The 20,224-nt window shown below is 46.4% G+C and overlaps 1 protein-coding gene across 1 annotated transcript in view; it reads left to right on the plus strand.

Annotated features, from left to right (window-relative positions):
* The window catches only part of TMEM47 (transmembrane protein 47), a 330,843-nt gene that overhangs the window by 147,143 nt on the left and 163,476 nt on the right, over positions 1 to 20,224 (plus strand). The window contains exon 2 of the mRNA XM_069640283.1: positions 9,633 to 9,773. Coding sequence (XP_069496384.1) covers positions 9,633 to 9,773 — 141 coding nt within the window. The remainder of the gene's footprint in view (positions 1 to 9,632; positions 9,774 to 20,224) is intronic.

A 20,224-nucleotide genomic window follows, 5' to 3' on the forward strand; every position in this document is an offset into this window, starting at 1 on the left:
AATGCATCCCGACATCTGTAGCAGTATCTTGAGGGCAAATTGCAGGGCCGCCACCGATGATTGGAGCTCAATTATCTTTGATGGACTAGGGTGAAGGTCGATGTTGACTGCCGTTAAGTTATCTGGATCGTCCTCCATCGATGTCATTACTAAGTTAGGAGATGCAGATAATCGTCCGCTCCTTTCCGGCGAACGATGTTCCCCTGTAAGATTATTCATGCTACTGTCTTTGGTGGGGATTATGCCACTGTTTGGCTTCATCGGAGTTTGGGTCTGCATCCCTTTCTGTATGGTCAGGCATAGATCCTGAAGAGAATTGTTATCTATGTCATCAAAATTGGAGGTGTTTAAAGAGATGCCATTGTTGTGTGTCGGTGCTGTCGAGTCCTCAATTACTGTAGAAGTAATGGCCGGGGGAGGATTCACCGGGAAGAATTCAGTTATAGCCCCTTGCATCACAGGTAGAGCATTTTTAGCATTCTTTTTGGGTTTTCCCCCTTTCTTAGGACACTCTTTAGATTCCTTCATGGATGGGCACTCTTTTTTACGTAAATTGTATATTGAATGGGGGGCTCTTCTGCCCCGTTGCATAGCTGTGTTGTAGTTCTCTTTGCTTTCCAGCTTAAAGGTAGAAAGGCCCGGTGTTTGCGTGGTGTGGTGATTCCCCTCGGTCCACGTGGGGGAGCAAAGTTGTTTGTCCACTTAACTTATAGACCCCGCTTTGCCAATCGACCCGAGGGCTATAGCGCCCGTCTCTTAGGCGGGCCCTCAGTCCCTAAGTATGGATAGAGGGTTCCCCCTTTTCCCCGGTACAGCTCAGGGTGGGGTAGGATTATGCTTGATGCCTCTGCACCACTTGTAAGTGCCTCCCTGTCACCTCTGACACCAACCCCTCCTCCTATCAAGGGGAGAGGTTAGTCAGGTGAGGTAACTGCCGTCTGCCCCCTTCAGGCTCTGGGGGGGTGCTGGGGGTGCCACACCACCTCTTTCTAATGGCTCCTTATATATATAGAGGGGGGCCCCAATTGGGGCAGTGGGGCAGAAGGGCCGTGAGAGTTAGGCACCGCTGATAGCTTCGCTCGCCGCCGTGCCGTGGTGTGAGATATTAGGCACAATTCCGGAGCAGCCCGGTTCACGGCACAGCGCGTCGCGATGCGGCTCTCACTTTTCACCTCTCACCTGATGTCTTGTAAGCGGGGCCTCTCCTTCTTTCAGTCCCTCTCCCTCGCTTTCTCCAGGCTTTCTCCCGGCGTTGTTCTCCGCCATTGTTGTTCTCCGCCTCTGCCCAGCACAGGCTTGCTCGCACACTCAAACGAGACGGGCTGCTGGCTGCTGGCTGCCGAAATCACGGGCTCGAGGCTCGAGGAAAGGACCCACCAGTTCGTCGGACCGCATCAAGCCGCACCTCTTCCGTTCACGTATTTTCCTCAGAGGCCGCCTACGACACAGCTCGACCAAGAAGAAGCTGCGTTGCGACGTGCTCTGCTCTGTTGGGCGGCTTCCGGCAATAGTGGCACAGCCAAAGCTGTAAAATATGGTGTGTAGCCGAATTGTGATCCAACCATTTTCTGTTGCACACAAAAAACTATACCCACAATAAAAACACGGTGGGCCTGATTTTCCAAAAAGTGTTGGGTAAAAAGTTTTTTAATAGATTGATGTTTTAGATTGATGTTTTAGGATTGATGTGCACTTATGAATTCTTTTATGCAATATTGCTGGGGATTATAGGTATGTCATTTGTATAATTGTAAAGGTTGTTTATCGTGATTGTTTTTATTGAGATCGTTTCTTTTATGGGTTCTTTTAGAATTTGTACACTGAAAAGTTTCAGATTTTGTATTATTTGTATACGTAACTAAAACACACTATAAATAAATAAAATAAATAAGCGTTTTTCAATGGGAAAATCCCATTGAAAACACTTTGCAAATCATGCCCGTTCGTGTTTAGTTCTCGTAATGTATTCGGAAAACTAATTTGCCTTCAAAAGGCGGTGCGTTTTCTAATGAACACTTATAGTTAATTCATTCAATTTATCCATTTATCATTTTAAATCACACATGTCTGAAGGCATGTGTGTGAGTGTGCGATAGCGCGCATCAGCATCATGGGACACTTATTTGTGTGTTCTTGATGTGGACATTTTGTGGAAAGAAAATCAGGTTCATGAGTTGAACATGATCAGTGTGTGTGTGTGCCTCTGAACGAAGATGACTGTCGAATCATAGACGTCATGTATTCCACACATTATAATGAACGGTATTCTGCCTTGTGAGTCAGTCAGTCAGATCCTTATTTCTGGCCTTCGAATGTCCAATGAAAGCATATTGGCATGAAAGAATATCTTTTCTAAATTCAACTGGGTCATCTTGTGAGTCATAAACATATGCTATAAACCCTGGATTAAATTGGCATGTGTGCAATCTCCTGCCCTTGTCACATTGGGAAATACTGTGATAGCACATCACCTAGCTGTCAGTTTTTCTCAATCCTGATTGTGCGTGGAATGTCGTCTTCTTTTTGCGTCCCAGCACGAAAGTCGTGACCTGCTCTGAAATGCTGCTGAACGCTGAAAGGACAATTCCTTTTGCCATGTTAGCAATTTCGCTCTGAGAGGTGCTGCCTATCAATGAGGACTTTAATGGATGGCTTTAGGTTATAACGAATGTCCTTCAGTGCTTTGGGGAATTTGGGGTGTCAGATATATATATATGATCATGACCAGGTCATCCCCAATGTCACTGCCATGTGGGATCTTTAATTGTGTATCCATAGACTCTTGCTGTTTGCCTTTTTGGATTGTTTTACCTGAGCATTGCCACACCTGATTTGTGAACGGAGCCCCACGCGAGCTATTTGTCTTAGGACATCTTAAACCTGGTGCCCTTTTAGTATGATCGTGGGGCAGTATTAGTTCAACCTTTATGGTGGCACGGGATATACCAAATGTTTTCATGTGTCTGTTTTTTCCCACTATAGCACATATATTTGTATTTCTGTTGCCATGCACATTTTTTTCGTTTAGGCAAATAGGGTCTTACTGCTTGCACGCATGGTGCAATATGCAAATTGGTTACCACGTTTGTTTGTTTGTTTGTTTATTGATTCATATAGCACACCAAACCTGAAGGTATCTGGGCGCGTTGCAGAAAGTTACACATTTTACATCAGTGAGATTAAGACAATATATACAGGAAGATACAGAGGCATATACAGTATAGTACAATAGACACACTTTGACAGATACAAGCATTATTTAAAAAGCAGAGGAACATTAATGTGCATTTAATGGTAGCTCAGAGTTCATCTTAGGCACGTCATTGGTCCTTCGCCGATAGCCAATTTATAGTTTTTTCCTAAAGCTAGGGAAGGACTAGTCAGAACTCAGAGAGTGATGGAGGGCCTTCCAAAGTAGAGCAACCATAACAGGGAAGCTGCTCCAGCCTGCTTTTTTAAAATTTGTATCTAGGAACCACCAGGCAGAATGAGTTGACTGTCCTAGTAGGACGTAAGGAAGATTTTTTGACAATGTTCTCAGTTAGGTATTGTGATGCAGCATGATCAAGACATTTGTGAGTTAAGGAGACTCTTTTGAGCTGAATTTTGTCCTTAATGGAAAGCCATTTATTCTGTCGTCTCACCTCCGAGATAAGTTCTCTCCTAGGTATGCTTAATGTGGTTCTAAGTGCACTATTTTGAAGTATTTGGAGTTTATTGACAATGTACTTACTCACACCTAGATATAAGGCATTACAATAATCCAACTTTGAAAGGATGAAGGCTCTAGCTAAGATGATACAGCTTTCATTGGAGAGAAAGGGTTTGCAGGCCCTAATCAGCTTGCAGGTATATGCTGTTGCAGAGGCTGTAGCGTTAAATTGCTTGCTTAGATTGAGGGTTGAGTCTAGGTAGAATGCTACGGTTTTTACCTCTTTTACCACTTTAATGTTGTTCCCGTTAATGTTGAATGTGGCATATTTATTGCTAAATTTGTTGAGGTTAGCTGAAGCTACTAGTATCAGGAGCTCAGTTTTATCATCATTCAAGCAGAGGCCATGGGAGGCCATCCATGCGTGGATGATAAGATACATTTTGTTCGCTGGGGCCACGTCATTATCATGGTCTCCAGTGAGAGGTATGAGGAACTGGGTGCCATCTGCATAATAAGTGTAGGTGACACCCAGGTAGTCGAGGTCATCAAACAAAGGCTTCGTGAAGATATTATACATAGTTGGTGAAACACAAGAGCTTTGAGGAACACCACATATTATTGGGATGGAGTCAGTTGACACAGAGGGAGAGAAGACTCTCATGGTCCTGTTGTTCAGAAATGATTGGATCTGTGCTAAAGCGTCCTGGGAGAAGTAAGCTGCTGAGGCTAGATGGTTGCATAGCACTTTGTGATCCACCAAATCAAATGCAGCCGACAGATCTAATAGTAATAATAGGGCAAGTTTCCTATTGTCTTTCAGTTCATCAATCTGGGTTTTTAGCTCAATCAACACAGTTTCAGTGCCATGTTGTGGGCTGGAGCCAGTTTGACGAATCCCTAGGAGGTAATTGGTCTCTAAGTAGTCCTGGATCTGGATGTAGGCTAATTTGTCTAGTATCTTTAGTAAAAACGGGACTGTTGTAATCCACCTATAGTTTGTAGGGATCAGAGGATCCAGGGATTGTTTTTTTAGGAGGGGTAAGACCCATGACTCCATTACGTTGCTAGGGACAGTACCTGATGTGAATGAAGCATTGATTAGTTTTGAAATAAAGGGTGCCAAGTCTCTGGCTGCATCTATAATTATCTGAGCTGGGCAGCTGTCTCCTTGGCACCTTGAGAGTTTGAGAGAAGCAATAATGTTTTCTACCTCACGGATAGAAACTTTGGAGAATTTGAAACGTGGAAGGAGGTTTGGAGCTTGAGCTGGAGTGTGAGCTTGGGTACTATAGTGCGTACCCATATTTGGCAGGTTCAATCTTTTGTCCGCAATTTCTTTTGGAGGAGGGTGATTTTATTAGTTAAAGCATTTTGGATGTTGGTACACCAAAGTTTATCCTTCAAGCAGGTGTCTGTTGCGGAATGGGGGATTCCATTTGTCTAAGGATAACGAATAGTTCCTTGGTACTTGAACTAACTTTGTTAATCCTGTCATTGTATGTCTCACGTTAGGTGAGTAATATTTATTTTTTGTATTTGGCTGAGATATTCAACAAATTAGTTTTATTATCCTCGGTAGGGAGATGTTTCCAGAGGACTTCCAATTTCCTTTTTTCCGCCCACAAGACTTTTAGTTGGGGTGTAAACCATGAGTTCAGATATGCTCTAGGTATGCCTTTACACATTTTAAATGGGGCAATAATGTCTAAGGCTTTAGTCATAGTGGATTTATATACATCTACTAATGTGTCTGGGTCAGCAGTGGGCAGCAGGGAGTTAAGGATAGGGATTATCTGTGGTAGAATCTTGTCCACAGTGATATTCTGTTTGTTCCTAGTGAGGATTGGAGGCACTATTGAGTTAGACTTGGTGGTGAGGATACTTGCTGAGAGGCTGAAGGAAAGTAGGTAATGATCTGTCCAGGTGTGAGGTACAATGGAGGTAATTCATGTTTCGCAGTTAAGATTGGTGATCCAATCTAAGGTTCTACCTTTATCCTGAGTAGGCTGAGTGACTCTTTGGGTGATGTAGGTTTGGTGTTGGCAAATACCAAACCCACCACCCACAAACCATCCAGATCCCAGTACTCAAACCTGCTGTCTGTTCCCAGAACTCGCAAAGCTTGTGTGGGCGGCTCCAGCTTCCCCACAGTCACCCCCTCTCTCTGGAATGCTCTACCACCCCACCTCAGGGTTATTGACTCCCACTCTGTCTTCTGTAAAGCCATCAAGACAAACCTCTTTGTCTGATCTGTTTTTAACGTGTGATATGCTGTACCATGTAACTCCTTAATGTGAACAAGTTCTTTTATTGGGCGGCTTCATTGTAACCCTCAAGTAAGCCTCCTCAAGCTCTGATTTAGCACCTCGATGCCTGTGGGCTGTAGCGCGCTCTACAAATACAAATAAATAAATACATTGAAATAATATTTTCCTCAAAGGAGCGAATGGGCCCTGGTGGTCTATAAATTAAGGGAGCAGTTAAAGTGCATGCTTTAGAGATAGGTATTTTAACAGCGAGTAGTTCACATGACGTGACAGATGGCGAGATGGCTGCTTTAAAATCTAAGTTGGACTTAGAAACGACAGCAATACCTCCACCTCTGGAGTCTGCTCTGTCTGCTTTTAGGATGGTGTAGTTGTCAGATACTGCAAGTGAGAGAGAAGGGCCTGCTGCTACGTGAAGCCAGTTATTGCTAGGAAGTCTAGGTTTTCAGCCGTGATCAAGTCAGCTATGTCTATAGCATGTGCAACCAATGATCTGGCGTTGATTAAAGCACCTTTGATGCTAGGTATATTCATATTAGCCAAATAAGGACTAGAATTATTCTGACTCACTCTCTTATTAGTTGTGTCGCTCGTTTTGCACCTGTGATTTTTGTTTGTGGCTCTATTTTTATTTATGACATTGATTTTGGAGGTATGATTATTACAGGAAGTGGGAAGGTATACTTTACCTGAAGTGCTGGTTAGTGGCTCTTGGAATCTAGTTAATCTAGAGCCAAGTCTGTTATTTCTGACTCCAGTGGGACAAGGTTTGTTAGGTACTGGTTTAGTGGCAAAACAGTTGATCCATTGGGAAGGGGTTCGGAGGCGGTCAAGGCCTGCACAAGTGATATATTCTGCATTAGAGTCCTTAGTATCAAATTGCAACTTGGGTAGGAATTTAGTTGGTTTTATGATTATAGGCTGGAGACTATACTTCAGCGGGAGCAGAACAGTTGTAGGTTTAATCCCAGGTATTAGTAGGGTATGATTGGGCATAGTTAGACATTGATGGTCAATGTGTAATGATTCTGTAAATGTGGCCTGTTGGCTGGCAGCCAGTAGGACACACATCAATTTTACCAACAGGTAAGTGAGGGCACACATAGTACAGATAATGGCTTAACTAATGACTGTACTGTGGAAAGGAACCTTATATTAGCCGTAGGCTGTGGCATACTAGTAGGTAGAGCTAGTAATGGCGTAATCTCCTTGACATTTAATAAGGTATGCTGATTAAACCATAGGGTGTTGAGGACCCCGGTGGGCTGCACAGAAGTGACTAGGCAAGAATAGCGAGTCATATGCAATCATGTTGAAATAACTGGAATACCATGGAATGCAATAGAGTCGCACTGATCAACAACAGCAAGTATAAGAGGTGCCACTGGAAACTTTAGGCATTTATGCATTGGTATCACAGGCATACTAGACAGTATTTAAACATAGATGTCACTGGCACATATGGCAAGTATCAATGTAGTGTAGGCAATATTTGAACACTGATAATGCGTTCACCAACTACGTTGTACTGACTGGGCATTTAGCTAGTGAAGATTCACTCACAATGTTAACATTATGCAAGTTAGCGGCACAGAGTTGTAAGTGAATACTGCTGGACCATAGTAGCAATGGTGGTCAAGTATGCCTAGCACTATACAAATAGCATTAGGTAGTTAAATGGATAAGGATGCTGACTAGAAATGCAAGCATTACACAGCAATATAAACATGGCAAGATGCAAATCACAGTGCAAATCACAGTGCGGAAACAGTAGGGACAGGTAGGCTATATTTGATTTCAATCTAGAAATTTGCAGATAGCAATGTTGGCTCAATAAAAGTCGCATGAGTTCACAGTAGGGATAGAAGGTGCTATGCTTGACTCTGCGGCATATAGAGTGGACAGTTCAAATGCAAGGTAACGGCCAGTGGGTCGGTGGCGCTTAGCAGGCACAACGATAAATCAAGAGTAGGAATTTGGGATGGCGGATAGCTTACCCTGCAGCTGGATTAGGTCAAACTGTGGGCAGCGTGGGGGGCCCTTGGCTCCGTTACGCCCGGACAGGCCCAGTCAGATATCTGTCCTTGTAGTGGGTACCTTCTGGTGAAGGGGCCAGCTTTTATTGATAATTGATAAATTGATATTTTATTTCTATCGCGCTCGTACACAAGTGTTTCAGAGCGCGACAAGGCAAGGAAGGGGAACCGGGGAGAACAAAACAGTGATCTTACTAGGCCCAGTGACATTGAGAACGTGCAAGTGCATGGGAGAGGGGGAGGGGAAAGTGTATGGAAGGGGGAAAAGTGGACAGTGCGAAGCAAAGGAGAAACAGATAAATAATAAATAAATAAATAAATAAATAAATAAATAAATAAATAAATAAATAACAAAGGCAACAAACGGTGGTAGTGCAGCCAGCAATTTGCAAGTGCTAGGTTTAAGGCAGCAGACAGGGTAGGTCTGATAAGTGCAGGAAGAAAAGGGGGGGCTGTATGGATACAGATACAGACACCAGTGCATGGGGTGGCCCGGAGGCAGTGCGGGAGGGTGGCAGGGTGAGCAGGTACCTGGGCCCGGAGGACACAGGGTGGCCAGGTGCATGGTGCAAGAGAGAACAGATCAGCAGGGGAGAGCGGTAGTGAAGGCAGAAGAAAAGGGGAGCTTTGAGGTGCTTCTGGAACCAGAGATGATTCTCCTCAAGTTTTAGAGGGGCAGGGAGGCTGTTCCAGAGGGAGGTAGTTACTTTGCAGTATTTTTTTCTTTTTTTGTCTTTTAAAAGGAGTCTCTCATAATCCCCCCAAACCTCCTACGCAGCACCTCCCCTACCCTTACCTCACACAACCTCTATTCCTCAACATATGCTTATTTGACCACCATGAAGTAACCACTGCAAAGTCATTTCCGTCTATGAACCAATGTTACATGACGCATTATATTATTTCTCTTATCCTTCGTAATGCCGTACTTTGTATGCAAGGCAATTTCAAGATGGGTTTATTTATGTAACAATGGGCCTCATTCCGAGACTGGAGGTTGTCATGGTGCTATTTGCGCCATGACTGCCTCCAATAACGGGTCCGGCACCGGTGTGGTTCAATGGGGACTTACCGGTGTAGTCCGACCTTTGCGGGACCGGTAAGTCCCCATTGAAAAAGCCATTCCCCATTCCCATTTGAGCCCCCATAGGGCTCGATGGGAATGGGGAAGGCACTAATAATGGTACCGCAAATTGCGGTACTGTTATTGGCTCTGAATTCCCTTAACGGGTCCCGTCCATAACGCCTGGTCAGACCAGGCGTTAAAGGAGGGACCTGCTAAGGGAACTCATAGTAGGGCGGTAAGGAATTACCGGCACGGGTCTCCTTACCGGTGCCCGGTATCCCTTAACGTCCCACTCGGAATGAGGCCCAATGTCTTTTTATTGGTGGTTATTATACGGTAACAGGATACATGCAGTATCCGTTCAATCGAATTCATAAAGCAGGAAAAGAAAAAAACAAATCTAACTGTCAATGGCAATCGCAACCTTATGTACTCAATTAGACATCAGTTGATGTTACATCTTGGAGGGCAGCATACTCTGACCTATCCCGCTGTATGCATGTCAATTTCATTTGATTACGTAATGGCTTCAGTATTGAAGGTATAACATGTCCATGTTGCTATTTTTTTGAGTTCCTCATGAGCACTATTTCTCTCCCCCCCCACAGATTGGCAGATCGCCACGCTAGCCCTGCTCTTGGGAGGGGCCGCCATCATCCTCATTTCCTTCCTGGTGGGCTTGATCTCCATCTGCCTTGGATCCCGGAGGCGGTTCTACAGACCGGTTGCAGTCATGCTTTTCGCGGCAGGTATGAAAATTAATGACTTCTGTCGCCGTATTAAAATGTCACGGGCACATCTTGGCGTTCGGCAGTGACCGGAGATCAATGGGTCCTTCTGGGGGGGACCTGGGGCAAGATGGATAGAGCCTCATGAATTCTAACACCTTTTTCAGGCTCTGAATTAATGCGACTGCAGGATTTACAGCGGCAATGCACGGGGGCCTGCACAGGTTAAAGGCGACATGCTTTATTGTCCATGAAATTTTAAAGGGCAAGGGAGCAGTTAAGAAAGCAAACTAGTTTGCACAGCAGGGCAGACATACAAATAAAACACTGAACGCCTGGCCCGCCGGATGTCAGCTGAAGGGCGGTCTGCCTCTAGACGTGACTATATTATGAGATGACATATAGACATGGGGTGACATTTATGTCCATGATATTTTTCACCTGGAACTGTGAAGAGGTGTTAAATTCAGGACTCTGGACCTTCCAGCCTGTGATGCTCAGGAAAAGGAATATCATTTAGTAAAGGTGAGGGGAAGGTCGCACATCCCAGCATGGTCACCCTCTCCTTGTCCATCTTCATCACTGGCTCGCCTATTAAAATGGCGGAGCGGGCAAGTTTCATGTTTTGAGTTTGTGGGGGATGCAGGGAATAATCACCCATGTAGTGACACCGCGTGGCCCGCTTGGTGAGCCGTTGCTTCACGGCATAATCAGGCATAAATCAAATACCACCTATTCTTACCACCTGTTGTAAATTTAGGTGCTGCAGGCAACGATTGTTAAGAGAGCGATTTAGTGCCTGCTGTAAACTGAGGAGCGCGCACCATGAGAGAGATTTATTGGACAAGCCAACTTGTTTTGCTCAATCAAGGTGATTTCTCGCCTGCCACATTTTGCTTCTGGAAATATTTACCCCATTCAGTAAATACCACCTAATTAAAAGATTGAATACCTCAAAAAATCTGCTAGTTATTACATGTACCCAAAAGGTGGAGTTAAACATTGTAAACATTTCACTGAAATAGTTTTACATGTTTTGTCCGGAAGGAAAGGGCAAACATTCCTTTCACTGAATGAAATAGAAAAGCTGCAAAGCTGCAACCAATTGTGGTGAGAAGAAGGGCATCCCAGCTGCCCAACATCTTCTCTGTGCGTATTCCATTGCCATCCGCAAAATAGGGTGATAATGGCTAAACAATACTTGAATGATGCAGACAGATTTACTGAAATACCTAATGTAGTATTTCAATAAGTCTATATTGGTTACTGCCGCTCAGGCCATATTCTTATAACCAGTCAAAGACCATCAGGTTACCACGTACGGTACAGGTAATAACTGCTTGTGATATACTGGGGCTGCCAAAAAATTACATACTCATAACGAAGCCATTGCAAATCGCAGCCCATGAACGCTCGATATAGCTCCGCCATCATGAATTGGCTTTCTCAATTAATATGTGGCTCGTGACTTGATGTTGGGGACTGAATGGAACCGCACAACTGCCACAATTTGGTTCATTTGAGTACATTATTGTTTTGTTTCTTATTTGTGCATTTGGTAGAACATTGTCAACCTTTCACACTGCGTAATACAGTGACGCATTAAAAACATAATACAATAACACATTAGAAAACAATTATTCACTTTTCCCAGTACACTTAAAACTATACAATCATTAATTACTTTCTCCGGCCCCTTTGCCTGTTAAGAAATTACACATTCAATTCATCACTTCATTACATGACGTTAGCTTAAAATGATTGAGCCTCATTACAAGCTTGCCGGTACCGTTTTTACCGGACTGGCAAACTACGAGGCCTGCCTCATGGGTGCCTTTCCGCCGGCCAAGTCTGAATTCAAGAATGGTGCCTGTGCATCCGGCCTCCTCATTTCCATTGAGTCCAATGGGACTCATATGGGAATGGGAAGCAATATTTTCCGGGCGCCTGGCTGTACCTCACTCTTTGTACCTCTTAATGAACAGAACGACTTCCACGCTGTATTTCAAGCTTCAAAAAAGGAAACAACCTATTGCAATGTTTACTTGCATGTATGTAGGTGCAATACCGGGACATAGTAAAGAGAGACGTTTGGGACATTTACATGATGCCCAGTCTTGAACTATTTGTTGTAGGTTGGATTTGAGGATACTGTTGAGAAGGACCTCCTATGTAAAGAAATATTCTTGTTCAAGAGAAGACAAAGCAGCCCAGAAAAAAATGGGAAATGTTTCTAAAATACTATCTTATTGCACAATTGCAAATATTGCTATTTTCTCAAGACAGGTAGGAGAACCACAGCGCCCTTCCCTTATACCTTCGCCCCCAATCTCCCATAGCGGTACTGACTACATCCAAAGCTACTTGTACTCGAAACAATATCTCTCCAGCACGTATGACTCTGATGTAATCCAACTGCACGTTCAAACCACTGTAACCAAGCCAGCATGCATTCTCTTCTGTATGACTGTATCCGCTTGTATGATGTAACCACTGTAACCAAAGTTTGTATTCTACGATGTTACCAACTTTTGTAACCAACCACCTTAAGCAAAAAGCAGCCAGAATCCTCCGGGTTCAGTGCGCTATACAATGTCTACATACTGTTGGGGGCTGCTCCGGGCCACCGGGCAGCCTCACTCTCAGGTCGGGGGGCACCCAACAGGACACACTGGTGCGACCCTCATGCCGCAGACTCATGGGTGGGGGTCACCCCACCCGCTCCTGACCACCGGAGCTCCACACGTGGCCGCGGGGCACCCGGCGCACAGCAGCCCCGGGCCTGGGGGCACCCAGGCCGGGGTCGCCACCCCAACCCGACTCACATGGCTGGGGGGACACACAGGGACGGCGTTGCCCAGCAGGGGCACCGCCAGGACGGCATTGCCCGGCAGGGGCACCATTCTCGCGCTGTGCCCGGTCTTTGGGCCCAGCGCATGCAGCGTAGCACCAGCATGGTGCTTCAAGGAACGACACTGGAGCCTCTGGATGGAGTGACTGACGAGCCGGAAGCCGCTCGCTTCTTTTATTATGTTGGTCACGTGCTACCATGCTCCCAGGAGGGGTCACCATGCAACACCACTCCATTTTTTAATAACAACAGAACAAACTTACAACACTACACACTACTTCTCCTAGAACCACTCTACTACCACACCCTTTATTAACCTGGGTGAGTGGTTGTATTATAATAAAACACCAACTCCTGGCTTCACATTATATTTCCCCCGGCGGGTCATCTCGAGCACGGAGTCTTCCTGGGGGCATCGATGACAGTGTCCCCCTTCCACCACATTGAAGATGCGTGATGCCAGGTTGATCCCTCCCGGGTTTTCACTTCGGGCGGCCGCACCATCGTCACGCTGAGAGAGACCGGCAAAGCCACACCTGGGTAGGCCCAGGGGCCACATCGGCCAAGTCCATAGTCCAGGTGCTCCTGTGATGGCATCAAGGCACCCTGGTGGCAGGCCCCTTGTTGCACCTCCTCTCCTTCGTGGGGCAGATGACAGGAAACAGAGGCAGGGTGCCCACCGCTGCCGGGCGGGGTGGAGCACCCCACACTGGCACAAGTTGCCACCCTCCCTTTTCCCCCAGGGGCTATGTCCCTGTATTCTTCCTGTGAGGCAGTGTGACCTTGTGCCCCCTTTTGTTGGTTTCTCCTTCTCTTCCTGGCCCAGGTGGAGTTGGACCCACCTTTATGTTCTGCGATTTGCGGGTGGGAGAGGGGCAGGCAGCTCACCCCTTCATTGTGGCCACAGCTGCTTCATGTCCTCTTGGGAGGAAACCCATCTCCTCCCCATCGCGGGCCGCAAACCCGTGCTGTTCATGTTGCCAGGGGCCACCGAGCAGGGGAGGGGCGGGCAGCTCGCCTCACTTTTTTTTTTTTCCAGACCGGAGCACCTCTCCTTCACCTGCGGGCCCAGATGATGATGGGCCCGCCTCCCATTGGGGCCGCCCCAGCTGTTCGGCGGCCCTTCCTTTCACTCTTTCTCCTCTGCGCCGGACGCCGCCAGCACGTGTTGCAGCGAGGTCGCAGGGGAGGGGCAGCTCACCTCATTGATATGATATGATATGATAAGGCATTTGTAACGCGCCTATACACAAGTGTTTCAAGGCGCGACGAGGCAGGGAGGGGGGAACAAGGGGAAGACAGACAACGATCCTACTAGGCCAGGTGTCATTCAGATCCAGATTGTGTGGCCGCAGCCACCACATCTGCTCTGCCCGCTCCTCAGAGCGAGCGCTTAATTGTCCTTGCGGGCCCAGGTGGTGTTGGGCCCGCCTCACTTCTTTTCTTGCGGCGTCCATCGCCGCAACCTATGGGTTGGGGAGGGGCAGCCCAGCTCTCCATCGCGGAGGACGCCGCTCCCTTTCTTCTGGGGTGGGGGCCGCAGATCCCCCCTTCCATCGCGGGCGACGACCCGCATCCTCTTCCAGGCAGTGGGGGAGGGGCAGCAGCCCGCGCGGCCATTCACGCCACAGATTCTCCCCCCCACAGGGCGGGCAGCTCCTTTGCGGGCCCCGTTGAAGTTGCGCCCGCATCACTTCCTCACGCGGCTATGTTAGCCGCTCCTCCCCTTCTCGTAGCAGCCAAAGCCGAGGGGACTTTCGCTCCCCATGGGGGGGCGGGGGACGGCTTCCTCCTGCTGTTGGCGGTGGTGGCCGGGCAGACTCCTCACCTCATGCGGCCGATGCCACAATCCTTATGTTTATTGCGGGCCGAAGACCGCGGGTAGGCCCCCCCTCGTCAGATGGGTGGGGGTGCAGCCCAAGCGGCCACCGCCATTCGGTGACACCTCCTTCGCGGGCAACAGCCCACCTCACGTCATCCCGGGGGCACCAGGCAGCCTGCATTGGGACACACAGGACCCGGGCCACCCCCAGCATTTCCTCTCCATGCGGCCAACGCCGGGTTGCACACAGGGCTCCAGCCCTCGTCGCCATTGTTGGGGGCTGCTCCGGGTCACCGGGCAGCCCCACACTCAGGTTGGGGGGCATCCGACAGGACACACTGGTGCAACTCATAGGTGGGGGTCACCCCACCCACTCTGGACCACCGGAGCTTCACACGTGGCCGGGGGCCACCCGGCGCACAGCGGCCCTGGGCCTGGGGGCACCCAGGCCGGGGTCGGCACCCCAACCCGACTCACATGGCTGGAGGGGACACACAGGGACGGCGTTGCCCGGCAGGGGCACCGTCCGGACGGCGTTGCCTGGCAGGGGCACCGTCCGGACGGCGTTGCCCGGCAGGGGCACCGTCCTCCCGCTGGGCCCCGTCCTTGGGCCCAACGCATGCAGCGCAGCACCAGCATGGTGCTTCAAGGAACGACACTGGAGCCTCTGGATGGAGTGACTGATGAGCCGGAAGCAGTTTGCTTCTTTTAGTATTTTGGTCACGTGGCTACTGCCACGTGACCCATTACAACATCCTGGGAGCTACCATGTTCCCAGGAGGGGTCACCATGCCACACATACATAAATAAATGCATACATTAATAAAACAGGAGGAATAAAGGAGAGGAAGTGTAGGGTTCCCCCCCAAAAGCAAATGGCACCAAACAAATCTGCCATAAAGCCAGCAAGTACTAGCTGATTTTCACTTTTTTCATTCTGTACTTCACGTTCATGTCAATCCCTAGAGGTCACTTCACTGTGCAAAGGATTGCAAACTAGATAATAACTCTTGTAGGTGGTATGTGTTCGACTTACCGACTAGTCAGGGGCGACATTAACTGAAACAGACACAGGACTACACGAGAAGAACGCGACTGCCAACACTGAAAGATGGCCTTTATGCTTTGCACAGAGAGCTACAATCCCACTTGCAATAGCTTGAGCCGCAGCTGGACATATTGATAAACCTGGCTCAGGAATATGAAGGGGCAGCGGGAACCGAACAAAAGGATATACAATGTAATGACCATTTCAGAAGTTTATAAAGTGTGCTTTTTTTGGTGGGTGCCCTCGGAGTGATTGGTTCATGAGCTAAGAGGTTCTAAAAATTGTCGAGCTTCTTTCCATTTAAAAAATAAATGAACATTTTTACAAGTTTCACTCGAAACTTACACAGCTGAAAACCTGCAAAAAGAAAACAGTGTACTACAGGTTGATTATATGTGTTCTTTTATCATTATATTCATAACTGAACTATGAGGTATGCTCAGTTTTGTCCTGATAGGAAATGTTCTTGTTTCAAATTGGACCAGGTCTTTTGTCAGGACAAAACTGAGGAGATAATTGCAGGATTTTTATAATCGTTGCTAAATAGCATCGTTTCCACTAATTAAAAATGCACTTGTCTAAATTCTGGAAAATAATCACCTTTTTTTTCTTTGCCTACCTCAATGTGCTCCCGAATAGGCCCAGGGCCTTTGGCCAAATTGCACTGTGTTCCTGTGAATCTCACACTTCAGTGTGAACACTTTATATCAGTCATTACCTGCTCATTCAAGTTAGGGGAATGTATGCAAATGAGCAAAAACATGTGAATAACATAATGCCCATTTATGTTTTTCCCTGAGATGTAATTCCTTGTGATGAAGTCTGTTTACCCATTCGTTTGGGCGAATTTACTGCATTGTTACATTTCCGATCTTTCATTTGTTCTAACATTATTTGGTTTGGAACTCCACACTTAATGGCCGTGAGGTGTGACTTTCTATTGGTGTTTTCCATCATGAAGGATACAGAGAGTAGGAAAGAGGAGAGAGAGAGGCATACAGAAGGAGAGAATGAGAGAATGAGAAACTGACTTACAACGTGTTTTTCAATGGGATTTTACCAGTAAAACATGCTTTGTGCATCCAGCTCCATGATAGAGAGTTTGTGTATGTGTGTGTCCGCGCACGCGGCTATGTACCATGTTTGGGGTTGCTGATGGTGGTATGCGTGGGTTGATATTTTTAGAAGGAATAGGGGCAATTGTCCAAGAATCTCTGCATGTACACAGCTATGTTGTATCTTATTATTAATGCTAACTTTGCAAGGTGAAGTTTCTGGCAGTATGGGTGTGAACATGGGGCTTCCTGTGATAATGATTTGACTTATTTGGATGTGTATTTAAGAGACTTGGGTAAAATATTTTTTCCAAAATCATATTTGACTTAGAAAAGCTTCGTTTGTGTTGCTTTGTTAGTTGTCTAGTGAAATGATGGCAGCTGTAGTAAGATGAATTTGGCTACGACTCCCAGGATCTTTCACCATTCACTATGTTGGCTAGGTCAGGTGAGAGTTGAAATACAAATCATCTTTAGGGACACATAATGAGTAACCAGTCTGAAGAGTGTTATCAAAAGTCTGATGAGAGAGAGAGCGAGAGAGAGAAAGAGAGAGAGAGAGAGAGATACTTCAGTCACACTCAGTTCCAAAAGCACCACATAGCAGAAAATGAATTTAAGCAGCATTTCACAGTGACTAAAAGTGAACAGAAAAAGGTAACCTCTAGGTGTGACTCAGTTGGGGTGCACAGATGGTATTGTAGTTGTCATTTATATGTCAATTTGTATGGGCTCAAAGCGCTTTGTGGTAGGAATGCCCTAGGGGACCGAAGTTCAGGTATGGGAACATTCCCAGTAAAATACTTAAAGTGCGTGTATGCATTTGGCCTAGACCAGGACTTAGGTGGTCAGGCTAGGCTCCAATAATCAACCCGAGCAGTCAGGCATGTGTATGGGTGCTCAGGAAGGTCACAACAGAGAGCTAGTGCAATAGAATTGATGTGTGCCCAGCTAGACCAAAAATTGTCATAGGTTGTCACTGTTTTCTATTGATTGAGGTGTTGAGGCAAGTCTGGTGTAAGGGCAAAAACCATTATGTATCCAGATAGACCTAATTTGTCATAGTCCAAGCTGCGTTCTAAAGCGTGTGGATGGATAGCTGTGCCTGTGGCAAATGTCCACCGAAGTGATGTGTTTACTCATACCATAGGCTCTTATCTTTCATCTTGTTGTGTGATGCAGTCGTCTGTGTGAAGAAGACCAGCTACCCTCATATGCTAATTCTAGGCACTGTAGACAGACTACCCTAAGTGTGAATAGACCAGGGCCCTCATTACGACCTTGGCGGAGAACCATGGTGCTATTAGCACCATGGTCCATGGCGCTAAATTGCCAACTCCGCCATGGTGGTTGGCGGACTTACCGCCCCATTCCGACCTTGGCGGGGCGGTAAGTCCCCAATCCCCATTTACCCTTCCCCATTCCCATTTTTGCCCCATAGGGCATAATGGGAGTGGGGAAGGCGTTAATTACGCCACCGTAAATTACGGTGGCGTAATTAACAACAAGGTCCCTTAGCGCCATGGATTTTAACGCCTGCAAAAAGCAGGCGGTAAAATCACCATGGCGCTACGGGAACTCGTACTCAGGCGGTAAGGGTAGGCGAAGTTTACGCCGGCGTAAACCCCTTACCGCCTGGGTCGTAATGAGGGCCCAGCTATTTTATGCCATTTTCTAAGCATGGAGGCCCGGCTGCCATAGGATCTTGAGTCATAGGATTTTCTAGTGTAATAGATAGGATACCCTTATAGTCTTACGGTATATCTTCAAAGTTCCATAATAGGCCAACATCAGGCTCTTTCTAGTGCAGCATCCAAGATATCTGCATACATCATTACGAGATATAGAGGCTGATTTATAGATCTTCTAATTGCAATGGATAGATTACCATCATATATCTTCTAGCTCAATGGACGGGATAACATTATAAGTTGCTGCCAAGGTGTCCACTCCTAGATCTATCCTGGTGCAGCAGCTAGCTCACCCATCAAGCCGCCTAACCTTCACAGACAATCCAAGTGAAATACTTGTGCTAACCATCCCAATCTCTTCTAGAGCAGTACCTGTGAAGGTCTTCACTATTCTAACGTGCCGTTGACTTAGAGGTAGTTGGTACTAAGGTCATCGGTAAGGCTGTGTTATCTCCAGTTGGAGCAGGGCATGTTGGTTCACTACATCTTGTAATTTTAATAGACAGGTTGTCGTCCATGCGCTTGTGATTCCCAATTTCACGAGCATTCTGAGTGCTTATCAGCATTGTCCTAAGATCTTGAACACAGGAAGGGCTATGAGTATGGTCCCCTAGGTGTGCAGCCGAGGCGGGGTGTTAGGGCGGAATACCCAGTGCTTATTTAATTCCCTGAGTGGCTATCCTGGATCTTTTATTTAGTAACATATCGACAACCATCAGACTGTCAAGAGTTGTATGCAGGAAGCCTGAGCGCACCAGTCAGAGTGCTGGAGGCCAGTAGGGTTGATGTGTGTTTGTGTACTGAGCTAAAGGCCCTTTCTTGGGTAGCATGTCATGCAGTTGGATGGGAAACAGAGTAACTCTTTACACCAAATAATCAAACCAACTCAGGAAGCTTTCAAAGTTTGTTTACTGTTTTATTACCAATTGTCTAGAACAGGGAGTTACAACGGACATCAATGCACGTCATACAGTGTTATTTCTCTCAAAGCATTTCATAAAAAAAAATACTTTTATAGCAAAAACTCATCATACGTGACATCATGCTACGTGGCAAATATGAAAAAACCTACAGGGGTTGTGGTTGGCGCAAGCGGAACATCAAAGTATACTTTCTATAAGGGGTTGGGTTATGATTGGGTCTCTAGAATCAGCTGGATAACTCATGCCCACCCCTAGTGCAAGTCATCTTCAACAGTTATTAGAAACACAGTACAATATTGACCCTCAAACTATAAGGACCTTTATTATATGGCCCTTTGCAATTGGTTAGCACGCTCATGCCCTTCTGGAACATTTGCCTCACTAGCAGCACGCAAGCTCATACTCCAGGTGTCAGCTGCATCTGTACAGTTATTGAGCAAATTGCATTTTCTTCAGTGCTCTTCACACATGCAAACTTTTCTCGCATATGACTGTTTCATCGATTCTTTACTTCGTCATCAGTTTATATAAGGTCCATACATTCTCTGTATTAGACAATCTTGTCAGTGCATCACATTTACTTCTTGTGACGTCACCAACTTCTCTTTCTCTGATTTTCATATTTCTTCAGGGATCTCCTTGAAGAGATTGTCATCTCTTCGGGAACACATCTGTTAGGTCTTTCTTAGTGGATAGCTTTTCTCAAAGACTCGATGGCGGAATAGTCACAACTGCTGGTGTCACGCATGGCACAATTTCAGGCTTTCAGCATACAGATAGTAGGAGAGTGGGACGTCTTGCAAGGGCAGTTGGCTGCTCCTCTACACTCCCCTCTCTGGTTGATTCCTCAACCACACTTTCACTAATCTCAACATTTTGATTTCTTCTGTTGAAGAAGTGCTTCTTCGGGGTCCAGATCTTCATTACACCCTTTAGGGGTCCTGCTGATTTTACATGTTCATCCAAACTCCAGGTCATGTAGCTGCACTGTCCATTCAGATTACAATAGACTCATTGTCCTACGTATTTCTTGTGATGCTTTGGATACAGGAACTTCATTCCCTCAGGTGCTATGATGCTGT

The sequence above is a fragment of the Ambystoma mexicanum genome, chromosome 7q (genome assembly GCF_040938575.1).
Source record: "Ambystoma mexicanum isolate Mex_15411 chromosome 7q, UKY_AmexF1_1, whole genome shotgun sequence".
In the NCBI taxonomy this organism is placed as follows: domain Eukaryota; kingdom Metazoa; phylum Chordata; class Amphibia; order Caudata; family Ambystomatidae; genus Ambystoma; species Ambystoma mexicanum.